General features: G+C 36.9%; 1 protein-coding gene across 4 annotated transcripts in view; it reads right to left on the reverse strand.

Annotated features, from left to right (window-relative positions):
* Positions 1-97: 97 nt before the first annotated feature.
* The window catches only part of MBTD1 (mbt domain containing 1), a 29,393-nt gene continuing 14,747 nt past the window's right edge, over positions 98-14,743 (reverse strand). For 3 of the 4 annotated variants that reach the window (XM_065647873.1, XM_065647872.1, XM_065647874.1), the window contains 11 exons: positions 13,500-13,617; positions 12,791-12,925; positions 12,223-12,311; positions 10,760-10,994; positions 10,396-10,451; positions 10,028-10,132; positions 9,043-9,190; positions 6,387-6,469; positions 5,828-6,062; positions 5,092-5,169; positions 98-4,000 (listed from right to left, as the gene is read on the reverse strand). In XM_065647873.1, coding sequence (XP_065503945.1) covers positions 3,882-4,000; positions 5,092-5,169; positions 5,828-6,062; positions 6,387-6,469; positions 9,043-9,190; positions 10,028-10,132; positions 10,396-10,451; positions 10,760-10,994; positions 12,223-12,311; positions 12,791-12,925; positions 13,500-13,617 — 1,401 coding nt within the window. In that variant the 3' untranslated portion in view covers positions 98-3,881. The remainder of the gene's footprint in view (positions 4,001-5,091; positions 5,170-5,827; positions 6,063-6,386; positions 6,470-9,042; positions 9,191-10,027; positions 10,133-10,395; positions 10,452-10,759; positions 10,995-12,222; positions 12,312-12,790; positions 12,926-13,499; positions 13,618-14,743) is intronic. The other variant, XM_065647875.1, reaches the window with a different exon arrangement.

A 14,743-nucleotide genomic window follows, 5' to 3' on the forward strand; every position in this document is an offset into this window, starting at 1 on the left:
TGTGCCCGGGAATGCTTTTTGAACAAAACAATCACTATTGACAGAAAGACTTTTTATCATTTTTATTTTGTGTAAAAAAAAGGCAAATTTAGTGAATTATTTTCATCTTGTACACAAAGTTATAATTTTAATGCTTTTCACATCCATGCTGAAAATCTGCAGTCTCGTAAAAATGAAAGTAACATTAATTTCTCCAAAAGCGTTTTTTTTTTCACTTAGTTATGTACATTGCATGAGAAAGCTTTCAATAACTCTCTCTCATTGACCACACAAATTACCAAGAAAATAAAAGATTAAATTTGTACAGATATTGATCTATATATCAAATACATACAGAAATGATGTAAAAACCCCATTTGTTTTAATCTTGATTCCCGCCCCAACATTTTCCCAGGGGCCAAAGCAGATGCCTTTTTTTGTATAAATGGCTGTGGCTTTTTGTTTTAAATATGAAAATTAAAGAAAAATTCAGTTTAAGTCACAGTTTTTTAAAATCCCTTCCCAATAAAGGATTGTTACCAAATATATTAGCACCATCGTACAAATATTGACAGGAAAGGGTATTCACATCACATAAAACAACAATTAAAAAAAGAAAACAAACAAACACTGAAACCCGTGTTAGTATCCGTAGAACAAGGAATCGGTAACTGCTTTGCTTTCCTCAGATGCAGCAAGGGAAAGGGTAAAGAGTTGTATTTAAAATAACATAAAAATCAAAGATCAGCAGAGAGATTTGGAGCAGTAAAAGAAGGGCAGCCGCAGAGTCAGGTATGCAACCCGCGCTACCTTACGGTTATAAAAACCTGTTTTGCCAAATACTGAAGTGAGTTTGACCCCGTTGAAGGCTCCAGGTGTCCGACATTTGCTGCTCTTTTAGCCAAGGAACATGGCTCAGGAACGTGCGGCTGACGGTGCCTCGAGCCGCGTCACCAACAAACGCTCCGCGAACACAGCGAAGCCCACGCGATGGACACCCCGGCCCGGAGGTGCCCACTCTGCAAAGAGACCCCTCGGAATACACCGGGTAGAATTTTACTCAGGTTTTCCTTAAACCTCCCCTAAGCGCGTGCTTTGCTTAGGACAGATTTCACTGCACTTGGCAATTATACAATTTAGGCATATTCTGAATTCAGAAACACAAGAGAAATTTCACACAAGTCACGTCTGTGTCTGAGAATGCAAGTTGACTCACAGACTTTAGTGTTTAAGGAATAAAATACCTATTTTTTAAGAACATTATAAAGACTGACAGACTTTAAATCTGATTCTTACATTTCTCCAACACGGGAAGTGTGTTCAACATAAGTGCTAATTTTGCCTCTTGACTATAACTCAGAAATCAGGTATGACTGAAAAACAAAGCTCTGAGTCTGGGCAAAGCACAGAAGCCTGAGGTTTCATAGCTTGGCAACACACCTTGCCCATCACTAGCCCAAATTTTCACATTATGAAACACGAATGCAACAGTTTTTTCTACTGAATTCAGGAACTATTGATGAGAGAAGAAATTACGACTGTGCCAACCTTGTTTCAGCTCACTGGGACAATCTGCAAGTTGTTGCATTAAAGAAAAAAGAAAATCAATAGTGATGTACTTACCAAACGAAATCAATGCTTGCAGAGCTGGATTTTACAGCGAGTTAAATGGAAAACACAGGAAAAAAAAATAATCAAGGCTCAAAGTGTCCTTACAATGGTCTCTAATGCTGCTTCTCCAATCCAGGCTGTTCAAAGAAACATCACGGGTGGGTCAGAATCCGAGAGAATGTATTTGAAGTCTACCAAGCCTGACAAAGTCCTTTTTATGGCTATTTTAGAGAGCTAAATGTCTTGACCACCTGAAGTTACAGATACTTGTAATCTGATAACCAGATTCTGTCAATAGAAGAAGTTGCTGTTAAAAAGGGGTCATTATTTAAGAAATTTTACCAGTAAGGGAGAAAAGAATTCCAGACATTCCTACACTATACAGGACATTTGTTACTTCCAGTAGTAAATACAAAACTTTACATAATTAACCCCTCTTGCATAGAATGAGGTAAACCTGTGCATATCACCAATACTATGTACCCAAAGTTACAGCAATATTTTAGAAAATAATCAAATTGCTGGTTTTCAACTTTCTATGCTTTTTTTTTTTTTTTTAAGCTCAAACAACAATATACAAAAATGGTCTCCTGGGGCTCTGTGGGTTCATATCCTAAATTGTATAATAAAGCATTTCTTAGGCTGTAGGAACACAGACATTAATCAGTTTAACTTTTTTTAAGCCTGAATTTATGGTCGAGAGTCAGATGATCACTGTACTGCTCTGAAGGGGACCTGCTAAAGACCCAGCAGCACTTATAGAACACACGCAGTTAATTCCTGAGAGTTTAGTTAATGAACCTTACTGGTAAAAGCTAAAGCTCTTGATGCACATTTTTCCAGTCACAGCTCTGCAGGGCTGATTAACTCGTCTACTCATCAACTCCATGAACTACATCATTTACAAAAAAGTACAAAGTTTAAAAATATGGAAAGATGAAATCCAAATTATTAAGAGCTCCTGCTAAAATACTTTGTATTTTACCGGTAGTCATTTTCACCCTTTTACTTGACTTTTGCCTTTAAAAAATCTGGACAGCTACGCAAGTGGGGCTAATAATGGGATGCTTGAAGTGAGACACGAGGATTCCAGCCACTAAGCAAATCCAGTTTATACTGTCTAGCGTATAACTCATATGATTTATATACTGCTCTCAAGTCTCAACTTCCATGTCACACTATTGCAGCAAGAAAAGAATATTGCAGGCTGTGCAGAACTGAACCTTTTTTTTTTTTTAATCCACCATGTATGGCTCCTTTTAGTTCACCTGAAACCACGTGGAACATCAGGTTTGAATGTTCAGAAACAAATATTTAAGATGGTAAGGAAACACCTCGGTCTTTCTGAACGGAAAAAAAAAAAGAAAAATCAGAAGAATGCTCAGAAGGGAGGTCTGAGCTACTGTCTAAGTTCGTAGCTAAAACTACTCTTCCAAAGAGGGGAATTTTCTGAAGTTCCAGTTTGGCACAGGGCTCTGTAAACGTTTGCTGGAGCCTCCCCAGCGCACAGACGGTCACAGACAGACAAGAGCTTTTCAGTCCCAATCCAATGCCCGCTGCAGTCAATGGAGACAAGGTGGCTGATGTTAATGGGCACTGAATCAGACGCTAAGGAACTTTAAAAAAAAATATTATATAAAAAAAGTATTTTAAACTGAATAAAAACATCTTGAAAAGTTAAAATCTTCCTCAGGTGATGGCTCCGTTGCAATTGGGGCTACTCACTGAGTAGAGCTTTACAGGACTATCTTCCACGTATCATTTATGCCTCTACATTAGGGCTTAAATGCCTTATTTTCACACTAAAAAAACAGAGGCGTGACCAGTGCAGTTCACAAGAGTCTAAAAGTCTCCCAACTTGTACCAAAAAGGTTCATTTGTTATGTTATGACAGTTCATTTGTATTTGCAACTATATCTTCCTCCAACCGCTTCCCACAATCATGCTAATTAAACTTTAATCTTACAAAAAAATTAGAATTTCAGTTCTTGTTAACAATGCACAATAAATCTGAACTTGAAAATATTACAAAATTCTTTCAAAAGCTTCAAATACAACACAAAAGTGTCCATTTTTGTTTTTTAATAAATTGAAAAAATCTTTTTTCACTAAAATAGTTTCCCCGTCCTTCCAAAAAATTCTGAACTGAGTCTAACTTGTCTACAGTCAGCAAAGTGCCCCGGGTACAGTCACCTGAACTGTACCAGCCAAGTGGGAACAAAAGTCAGTCGGTGTTGGAGAAAAGGCTCTTTTGCCGTTGCCAGCGCTCAGCCCCAAACTCCAGAGCTGCCTCACGGTTCCTGTTTGATGTAGTAACCGGCAGATCCGTTGCTCTCCTGGTCGGACGCTCCTTGAAGGAACCCGTACTCTTCTCCATCCAGCAGCTCCTCCTTCAGCTGCAATGAAGACACTACAAGATGAACAGTAAAGATCCATAAAATTCAAAGCAAATACAACTTTTCCTTAAGTTTACTTAATATTATTTAAATTGAGAACAGACCCCTGATTTCCCACTTTCTTATGTTCTGCATTTGAGTGATTCTGCTCGTAATACTCAGTGTTCCACAGAAAGCAGGCGCTTTCTGACCATAAATTGACCCTTAAATTATGCTCTAATATTAACATACTTGAACAAATTGCTTACAATAATATATTCTCTACAGGGGTTTTCTCAAGAATTTCGTATTTTAACACACTGGTTTAAGGTAACTGAATGTGTTAACAGGAATAACGACTGTTGCTCAGAATAACACTTATTTTACTCTTTTGTTTACTGTTTACTTCCCACTTAGTCTCTGCGCCGGTAAAAATAAGATTAACTGTTGGCCATTTAAAATCTAAAAGTCACATTACTTAGCCTAATTACTATAAATGGTCTACGTAAGACAAGAAAAAAAACACTGACAGATTCCTTGATACATCATTAAAATTTTAAGGTCTCAGAAGATAAGTTTCATTCAAGCAAAACAGCTTTTTTTTGGTAGTGTTTAATCTTCTCTTTTCTTTCTTTTGTAAAAAAGAAAATAGAAATGAGATCTAAGACGTAAAAAAGAAGTTATGAATAGCAATGTCACGATTACTTTTCCAGTTTCATTAATGAATAGTGATAATTATCAAAATATGAGCACAATGAAAAGAACACTGAAAACAAAACGTCAAGACTTTCATTAAAGGTGCAGTACCCACATTAGAGGGTTGATTATAACAAAACAAATGTTTCTCTATGACTAAATGAATGAGAAGAGTATTAAAGCTCATAGCTGCTAAATACAAAGTTTATATGCGTTATCAATGTATCCCGAAATGCATAAAACCACAGTGAAACCTTTTATTAAAAAAAAGGTTATTCTCAATTAAAAAACGTTCCTTTTATGGCATACCACACCTTTAAGCATAACACCTGTTTACATGCAAATATTTCCAAACAGAATAGGGATCTAGGGAGAGATCACAAGCTTTTAAAAACAACAGGATAAGTGGAAACACAATTTGGTCACCCACTTTTCTTATGTCCTTTGTACTGTTGCGACTTAGCTTTTTTTTTCTGTTTTGACGAACTTGACTGGCTATCTCTTGATGCTGCAAAAAATTAAGAATCCAAAATTTAAGTTTAGTATTTTGGAAAAAGACTTCAGAACATGTCAAAGCTGCTACACAGTTACAGAATTTCTCCTTAGTGACTGAATGAAGGCAGAATGCTTTTGTTGTTGGAAAAGGCTCCCATTCAACTAGTAAGAGTAACTACTATTACCTTCCCATTAAACAATGCTTCTCGAAATACAGTTATCAATTATTATTCTATAAATTGACCTGACAAGACAAGTCTTGATGCACTAAAAATACAGCATTCTCACAGAAATACTTCTGCACGTGAACAGCTATGCACACACCAAGTTCCATCAAATTCGGTATGTAAAGCATAGATATATATTTACAATCTTTAAGCAATATAAATTCCCAGCGATATTATCCATACTGATGAGTAAGGAACAGGCTTTTCCATGGACAAATAAGCGCCTTCTGGCATTAATAGTAAGTAGCCACAGAAACACTCAGAAGCTCTTCAAAAGTCAAAGTGGAAGAGATTAGAACCGCTACCTCTAAACATCAGCAAGAATCTGTTCTATTTTTGTTACGCCTGGTGACCTGACTTGAAAAGGATGAAGTGAGGAAAACCATCACCCACAAACAGGGACCAGTGAGTGACTGTGACTTTATATATAAAACAGGAACTCACATTGTGGCGCTGGAGGCTGCAGCTGGTACCCAGTGAGCTGACACCATCCCACTGGATACAGGTCTGGGGACTCGCAATCCACCCACTGATCATATTCATCCTCCCACCCATCGAAGTGTATCCTCAAAAGCCGATGGATGATGCGAGTTACTGTGGCCACACATACCAGGCGAGGTTCCATCAGATCAACCGCCTCTAGTTTCATTCCTACGTGAAACCCGTGGTTTGGAACTTCCTAGAAAAGCAAACACAAGCAAGGTAAACATCAGTAAGCAAACATGGTAATTAAAATGGTTTAAGCACAGCGTTGAAGCAAGTATTTCGGTCAGCCTAAGGCAGGAAAATACCGAGTATCATTTATGAAGTTTCATGTACCCCTATATTTAATGTTTCAGAAATATTCAAGCTTAATATACTCATATGGTTCTTATTTCTAAAAGTCTCTGTTCTCTTAGCTTTTCAAAACTGTATTTACTGAAATGGTTTATCCCATGGACTACGCAGCCAAAAACTTAAAGATAATACTAACTACAGTTCAGACATGTATAATGTTTATTACCTTATTGAAGAGCTTTACAGGTGCTGCTATTGAGTCAGTTTCCCTGAGGTAGTCAAACCATTTAAAAGGGAGTTTTGCATAACCTGTGAATTTTAAACAACATTTTCATACATGGACTGCAAACTTTATGCATAAGAACAACAACAAAAATGGTATATTAGCACTGTGTTATGGCTAAAAACAACACAAAGAAGCAAAACATTAACATCAGAAATCTCCACTCTCTGAGCTTTGGCCTATGGGACAAGAATCAGCTGGACGTGGCCAATTTGTAACAAACACAATGAATGAACCTCTGGATAATATAGAAAGCGTCATTTCACATTAAGATTAATCATTTGTAATTGAAGCTTTCTGTCCACATAGATCCTTGATCTCTACAATGCCCCACACAAAATGACCCAGGACAGATCATGTAATTAAGCACATCCACTGTGTTTCCTGTGAGGAAAGAGGCTCCGCTATCCAAACACTTGAATTGTTAGGAATAGAGTGGTAAGAACAAGCATGGATATTTTAAAACTTAAGTAAGGCTAAAAATAGCAATAATATGAACAAATACAAGATTCCCGCCCTCCCACCTTAAAGCTATTATATAATGGGAAAAAAAAAATCCCTCAAATATGTCCAGCTTTTGTTCATCTATTGAACAAGTATAAAAGACACAGGACTATTTCATACTTTGGGCAACTTCTCAAGTGCTTAAACCAACAATACTCAAATTCTAGCTGGAGCAACAACAGCTTGAAAGATTTCTTTGTGGTAGTACGCAGTGTTGGACATTCTGAAAAAATCATAGCATAGTAGGCATGGCATGAGGTGATACGGGAGAGTTGGATCTTATTGAAGTGGGGGCAGAGAGTTCCCCCCAAATCACAGCTCAGCACTGCAGAACTAACGTTCACAGCCCAAACTGCAACCCCCTCCTTGAAGGTTTCTGAGCATCTTCATCTTCCTCTGATCTCAGCAAGAAAAGATGATGTTTGGAAGGAATGAGCTTGTAAGCGTAAAGCCCAACGATTTCACTGCAACTTCAAGTCATCCACATTGCAATCTGTGTTTGGAAGAGTGTTCACATTGGGTACATAGTATCTGCATGAACAGGTGTAGCTGGATGGATAACAATTAATAAGGGTAATAACGTATCAGTTTTGCATATAAATTTTTTTCTTAATGCATGGTTCCTTTCGCTAGACAAATATATTTGTACGCAAGTCCTCCAATCAGCTTCTCAACACCACACACAAGACATGTGCACGTGGTCCTTGTAGTCAGAATTAAGAAGCTGTCCATTTTAAAGCCCATAATTTGGAAAGCAAAATACACCCTTCGTAAGAGCTAAGCAGCTTTGATCGCTTTGATCCTATTTAATATGGTAATGTGCATTATGTTCTGTATTTTACTCATGTTAAGTCCTCTTTCAAATGACTTCCAGATTATTGCACATGTGATTTGTAATTGCCTCTCAGTGGATGATACAGGACTGTTACAGAAAACTGTAGTAAACAGAAAATACACATGCAGATAAAGAATAAAGTTGCCATGATACAAGCAGCACAAAAGTCTCAAATGTGTTAACAACAAAGTTCACATGCTATTGTGTAGTGTTTGAAGAGAAAAGGGCAAAGGTTTCAACACAGAAGAGAGGTTTTTTCCTATTCTGTTTAATCAATTGAACGTATTTATTTCTAGATTGATTGATGTGCGTGTTTCTTCCCTCCCACAAAAACTTTTCCTATTGCAAGAGGCTCTTGCATCACATTTTTTTTGAGGGGTGATTATGCCCACTGATTTCTAGGCAATAAAGTCACTAAATGAGCTGACTGAAAAATAACAGTAAATCTGTCCAGCTGCACTTTCCACATTCTCAAAGATGACATATGTATTATTGTGCAATAACGAAAACAATATGAAATTATTTTATGTTGCATTTCACTGTCTTTATAGTTATTACCTAGAAAAACAATTCAATAAATACAAGTAGAAGCCTGCAAGAATGAGAATGGAGAAAAAAAAAATCCATATAAACCCAATATTATCTGCTGTTACACAGCTGGTTACAATCCCTGTTATAAATTGCTAGACCAAGGCAATAAAATGGAAAACTGATGGCAATACAGTGTCCTGTAGGCACACGTGCCAGCGGACAGACAGATTTCTCTCACAGATGGGATTACGCAGCATCCAGCTCCAGTGGCCACTTCCTCAGCGCTCAAGTTTGTGCATGTTCTTCAAAAATTAACTGGTATTGTTGTGAATTAGCCTGAGATTCTTTACAATGTTCGTTAATCCTTTTGGTGGCCAGGACTTCCCAAGCAATGACATATTCTGGACTGTCCTTTTAGCGACAAGCGTACTTCCCATTCACTCAATGGATATCCTATGCAACTAGTGGCTACTCTCAATTTCTGACAGCAAAAGCAAATTATTTTAGCCAGAGAATCAGATGTTCAATTTGACTTTTTCTAAATGAAAAGTTCGTTATCTCTCTTTCAGATTACTTTGAAGTCATCCTGTTGTATTTGTTTCAGACTTGAGCAAGTCCTGAAAAGTGACACGAATTTTGTAGACTGAGTTAAGAAACAAAGCATATGGCACATACAATATGACTGAAAAAAATATTCAAAATACAACGTGGTCAGAATTCTATATGTACCTCTGGGTGGAGTTAGTTCAATCATGTTAATTTCACAGAAACCAACAGGGAAAATAGAAGGGGAAGTGGCATGGTAACAAAACCAATCAGAGCCATCTGCTGCTTCTGAGCCATCAATCCCAATCATAAGATAGCCATCTGCTAAAACCTTGGTAAAGAAAAACAAAATTGGACATTAAATACCTTTAACTAGGTGATACAGCTCGAAAGAAAGCATGCCATGTTTCAAAAGAGTGAAAAGTAACTCAACAGTAACGGAAGAACACTTAGAAGGACATTCAATTATAACAAAACACAAAACCCCAAATCGTACCTGTCGCCAGGACTCTTGGCAAATGTACCTTTCTTGACGACAAAGAGATTACAGATGAACATTTCCTTATTCTGATCTCTAGTTCATTTTTCTTGTGAACATCAGTTCTACTTCTAAAGCTTTATAATTCACTGTACTCTGTAGCTTGCAAGGATATTCTGCACATCATTAATAAGAAGTCTTGAAATTATAACCACACTCCTCAATGGTGAGGTTATGCAATTCTGCTAAGCTACTTTTTACTTTTTTTTCCTCTTTAAAACAGATTTCACATGTATGGGATGCCTTTCAATCAAGCTAGGAAAAAAGCACATTCTTAAAATGTCTTCATAGATTTCTGCAAATAAGCAAGATGAGGTTCCTTTTTGAACAGTAGCAAAACATTCGGTATAATCAGCAGAAGATTGTCGTGCAAATTAATCTTACAAACATATTATATTCTAATTAAAGGTAAGGCTGAGTTTCCAGAGATTAAAGTAGAAAAAGAATTATGAGTATACTCTTTTTCCTAGCAGTTGTATATAAACAATTAATGGACCTATTCCACACATGTTCATTTTGTTAATGAACTGCATTTATTTCGTATTTGAGCTTTCTGTTTGAAACCTGCATAGAAGTGAGTGGAAAAAGGATTCTTATCTACCTTCCCAAAATACACATTTGTTTTCTTACCTTTCTAATAGTTGCCACACATATTGCTGAAAGGTTTAAGGGGTCTATAGCTTCCAATTTCATTCCTTCTTTAAACCATTCTCCAGCTGCGTCGACCTCTTTTACCTAAAGAATCACATAACAGCACCAGAATTTAATAAGCCCGAAACAAAAATATAACCCCACATTGTCAAAGTAACAGATTGAAATACCTGTTGTATCATCTCTGCTCATGTCAAGGAGGCCAAATTACTAAGTGTTTGAATAAAAAAGTAATGTTTGTGCTGGGCCTATTTCCAAGACTTAGAGTTTCAGGTCTGTTTTATACACGTCAGAAACTAAAGGTCCTCAATCAACTCTGAGAAAACTGCTCTGGCTGGTGAACTCACCTTCATAAATAAGTGTGGGGGTGCATCAAAATGTCCATCCTGTTTCTTTGTAATATCTACAAGGAATAAAAGTACAGAATTATTCAGAGGCTTTGTTAATGGAGCAAACAGTACGCCTTTCTGAAGATGTTAACTAGTACAACGCAATCATTGGTGTGCGAGGCCCACAGTTTATAATAAGGCTGCCAGGAAAATCTGGAGGATGTAATCCATCTATTTCCCTTATTGACTTCTACCCAAAAATACCTCTATAACACAATCATTTAAAGATTTATTAATTGTATAAAGTGACAGCACTGCTTAAGTCAGACTTCTCCAAGCCAATACTGCCCACAAAGACAACTCCAAACCACAAAAAACTTACCAGATCTTTTAAATCTGTGTCCTATACTTCGAGACCAACCGATATGATGAATGAGCGGACTGTACATATGGCACCAGAAGTCATCAGTTTTGTCTTCACTCTCTTCATACACCAACCGTAACCGTCCCCCAACGACACTTTCCACAACCGCTACCCTTGTTCGACAAAGGTGCGTTTTGTCAACAACTTCTACTCTCATGGAAGTTTTGAATGGGTACTGCATACTCTCTGACACCTTAAAGTAACAGGGGGAAAAAAAAAAAAAAAAATCTGTAACAATATACTCTTTTTCCTTTGTCATCTGTCTTCTGCTATTAAACCGCAGTATCAAAGCACTTTTCATTTAATTCAAGTACTTGTTAATCGACCTGCAAAAAAGACACAAATGATTTCTCTTACATTTCATCGTACAAGGGGAAAAATGAAATGTTTCAGAAAACTAAGTAGAACAGAGCCTACAATACTTTAATTGTATCAAGTACAATACAATTCTCACATAGGTTAAAGGAATTTTCCATTGACTTGGTGAAAATTTGTGCTATTGTTAACAATGGACAAAATTACCTTGAGAAACAATTTTACAAAAAAACCCCACAAAAAACACCCAGCTGGCCACTCACAAACATGTTTCTTCACAATATACCAAAAAGAAAGGAATAGAATGGAAATAGATGTTAATCTGCCTGTGACAACACATTCTATTTAAAAAAACACATTATCTGTCACTTGCCATTTCCATTATGGACTCCCCCAAAGTGTTGAGACCTTGCCAATTTAATTTGGCTGCCACCTGAGCCAGTTTTTAAATAGCAATGAACAAGTGCAGAAAGGTGGGGTTTGTTTGTGTGTTTGTTTTTTTAACATCAGATGCAGTGTAAGACAACAATACAATAGTCTCATATTCCTACTAAACGCTGTGTACCATCTCACAATATTAGTAAGTAAACTTACAGCATACTATAGAGGCAGCTGCCACACTTAAAGACATGACTTAAATACAGCAAAAAATCTAGCCCAGAGCAGATGAAAAATATTAACATTCAAAGTATGTACTTTATTGCATCTAGATATGTGCTACATTAAGAAATTTTGTTCAGTTTCTTGAAATAGTACATGATAAAAACCATTCCTGAGTTACAAAAAACAGTTTTAATTTTTCTTACATATCCAGGGGTAGCTTATTAGAACAATTTTTTTTTTAATTGGGGCATTTTAAAATTAAAATAGACTAACCAGTTTTTAAAGAAACTCTCTGCTAGAGAAAATGGTTTTCCAAATATGTACTGACAAGCATGGACATAAATGGAGAATAGAGATTCCAAGGAAAACTGTATTTAGGGAGAGAAACTACTGTATCATCTTCACTACAAAAGGAGCTCTTGTGCCATTGTAAAATACTTCAGTTCTTCACATTGTGCTGCAATTTTGGTTATAGTATATCATTGATATTGCATCAGCCTTACCTTCTGAGAAAAGTCAGGAGGAAGTGTTTTGGCACCAGTAAGTCGTTTCACTAGAAAAGCTTTCCAGTTTGTGTATTTGTGTTGGATGGCTGTTGCAAATGAAGGGGAAAAAATAAGCCACTGATTTTTAATTGTGTCCGTTAGAGACAATATTAGAGTCTGGAATATGTAAAGAAGAAATCCCAGATGACTGTTAAAAAGCCTGGTTTACAATAATGACAAAAACTTATTTAGAAAATGAATGCTACCCAAGAGTAAGTTGATGGGTATGTCAGGGCAAAGAGTTTAATACCAGAATATAAATAAAATCAGTGCATGTTCACAACACGGATTAGCTAACCGCTTCCACTTTGATCTTAAAAACTTTAAGTCGCATGAGATGGGCTACTCCAAGAAACACTTTTGGCATCAGTCAAGTCCTTATTTTCCCAAAAGTTAAAATGATTTATTTCATGACTATTGAAAAACTTGATATGGTAAAAATATACTTTGATATCCGAACCATGAGCCAATTTAGTTTAATAAAGACAGACATTTATATAAATCAGTAAGGTCACGATTTACGTACTTCGAGGAGGGACTAAAGGCTTCCCACTGGTTGCACACCAACCAACTGGGTGGATGTCAGATCCACAAACATTGCACCAGAAGTCAAGACTTGAATCATTTTCAAAGCCTTCATATCTTAGCAGAGCATTGTAGCCTGAAAGAAAGCAGTCCCATTAAAAAACCCCCAAATTAAACAAGCTTATCTAGACTAGAACATATTATAGAACATTATTCTTACAGCACATTTCTGCATGTAGTTAATGCACAGAATTGATTACTTTGATAAAAATGCGCATGCGCTATCAAGTAAGTCAAATTTTAATTAAAATTCAAATTCTTGAACTATAAACCTTTAGAAGTTTTACGTAGGAGGACAAAATTTATTACCCACAGTATCTGCTTTTTCATGTCTTAGCTATGTGACCTTGAATTTTTAACTTTTAACCAAGTGATTTGTATAACGAGGCTTACTTGCTAGCTATTAGACCATTTCCTATCTCCTCACTCTGCACTGCGCTTAGGTACTCTTAGGTAATGTAAAAAACCCCAGGCATCCTCAAGCTTCCCTGAAGCCACTGTAAACCAGTGGACCATAGTGACAGTGCTAACACATATACAGCCAGTGCCAGCGTTCTACTAACCAGGTGGCCACTGACTAAATTGTTATTATAGCTCCCTTCACATCGTTATTTTGATTATTTTAATAATTTCAACTAAAATATAGTCACCTGCTAATTTTACAATTCCAGCTATCCAGAAGACTTTGGTAGGTAGGCTGCAGTCAGTGTTTGGAACCTCCACTCGCACTCCTTCTGAGATGTCACCCCAGCATGTCCCCATAGGTGCCTGTCATTCAAGGTATGGGGAAAAAAGTCACCAGCCCACCATAGGAAAATACCTTTTTTTTTTGGTTGTATTAGTGTTTTACAAGCAACTTAAAAAGACAAAACAATCAATACACATAAGACACAGGCATATGCTTAGAAAACAGCCCTTCTGTGAAAACCTAGTTTGGTTTTGATTTGAAGCTCATGTGTAGTACTGTAATTGTACACAATTGTTACTATGTATTTCCTGCAAAAACTACAGGATTCTAAGTTTAAAAATCTGTAAAGCACCAGCACAAATTGCAAACACAGGTCAGCTTTATTCTACTATGTTTCAACTAGGTGCAAGCTACTGATTTTAGTGAGAGTGGTGTAACTGCTCTGCAATTCTACTTGCAAAATCTTTACATTCTGTAGATCGGAAATGTTCCTGAAAAAAATGCCTAATAGTTACTTCTTGAATCTATTCTGACAATTTATTATGGTGGGGGGTTTAATCATCCACTGGTTCACATCCTCTCAGAGGAACAGGCTTTCATATGACCTGCAAGTGATCATTTCATCAAGCAAGCAAAAAATAGACAGCAGAGTGGCACCTTTTTAACGAATGCCGAAGGAAATGCACAGCCAGGTTCCCCACACGCAGTCCTGAAGGCTTAGACTAATGCGTTAGTAGCAATACAAAATACAAGCTTGATGAATTATTAAGGATTTGGGGAAACAAGTTACACTCAGTTCGCTGTCTCAAGAAGAACGTTTTGTTGAACAGAGCATCATGAAGACAGGCAAAGATGGTATTGTTGAGATATCGGAAATGCACAGTGCCGAAGAATCTCAAACCTTAGAAATTAGACAACTGAAATTACATTGGTAACAAAACAAAAAATGACCGAGTCTACATTAAACTAGAGACCCCCAAGAAAATTTGGATTGGGGGTATTTCAGAACAACAGTCATATAAATTTTAATGTTTTCTGAGAAAAATAAATTCTAAGCAGTTCAGAGAATATCCAGGTATCACAGAAGCAATCGAAGGGTCCTCTGGTCTGCAGCAGAGCGGGTGGTTTGTGTTCTAAGGCTGCGTCTCATTTACAAAGCTCTTTGCAAGCACAGAGAACCTGACAGCTCAGGGGGAACAGCCTCCA

This window comes from Caloenas nicobarica, chromosome 18 (genome assembly GCF_036013445.1).
Source record: "Caloenas nicobarica isolate bCalNic1 chromosome 18, bCalNic1.hap1, whole genome shotgun sequence".
NCBI classification, from domain to species: domain Eukaryota; kingdom Metazoa; phylum Chordata; class Aves; order Columbiformes; family Columbidae; genus Caloenas; species Caloenas nicobarica.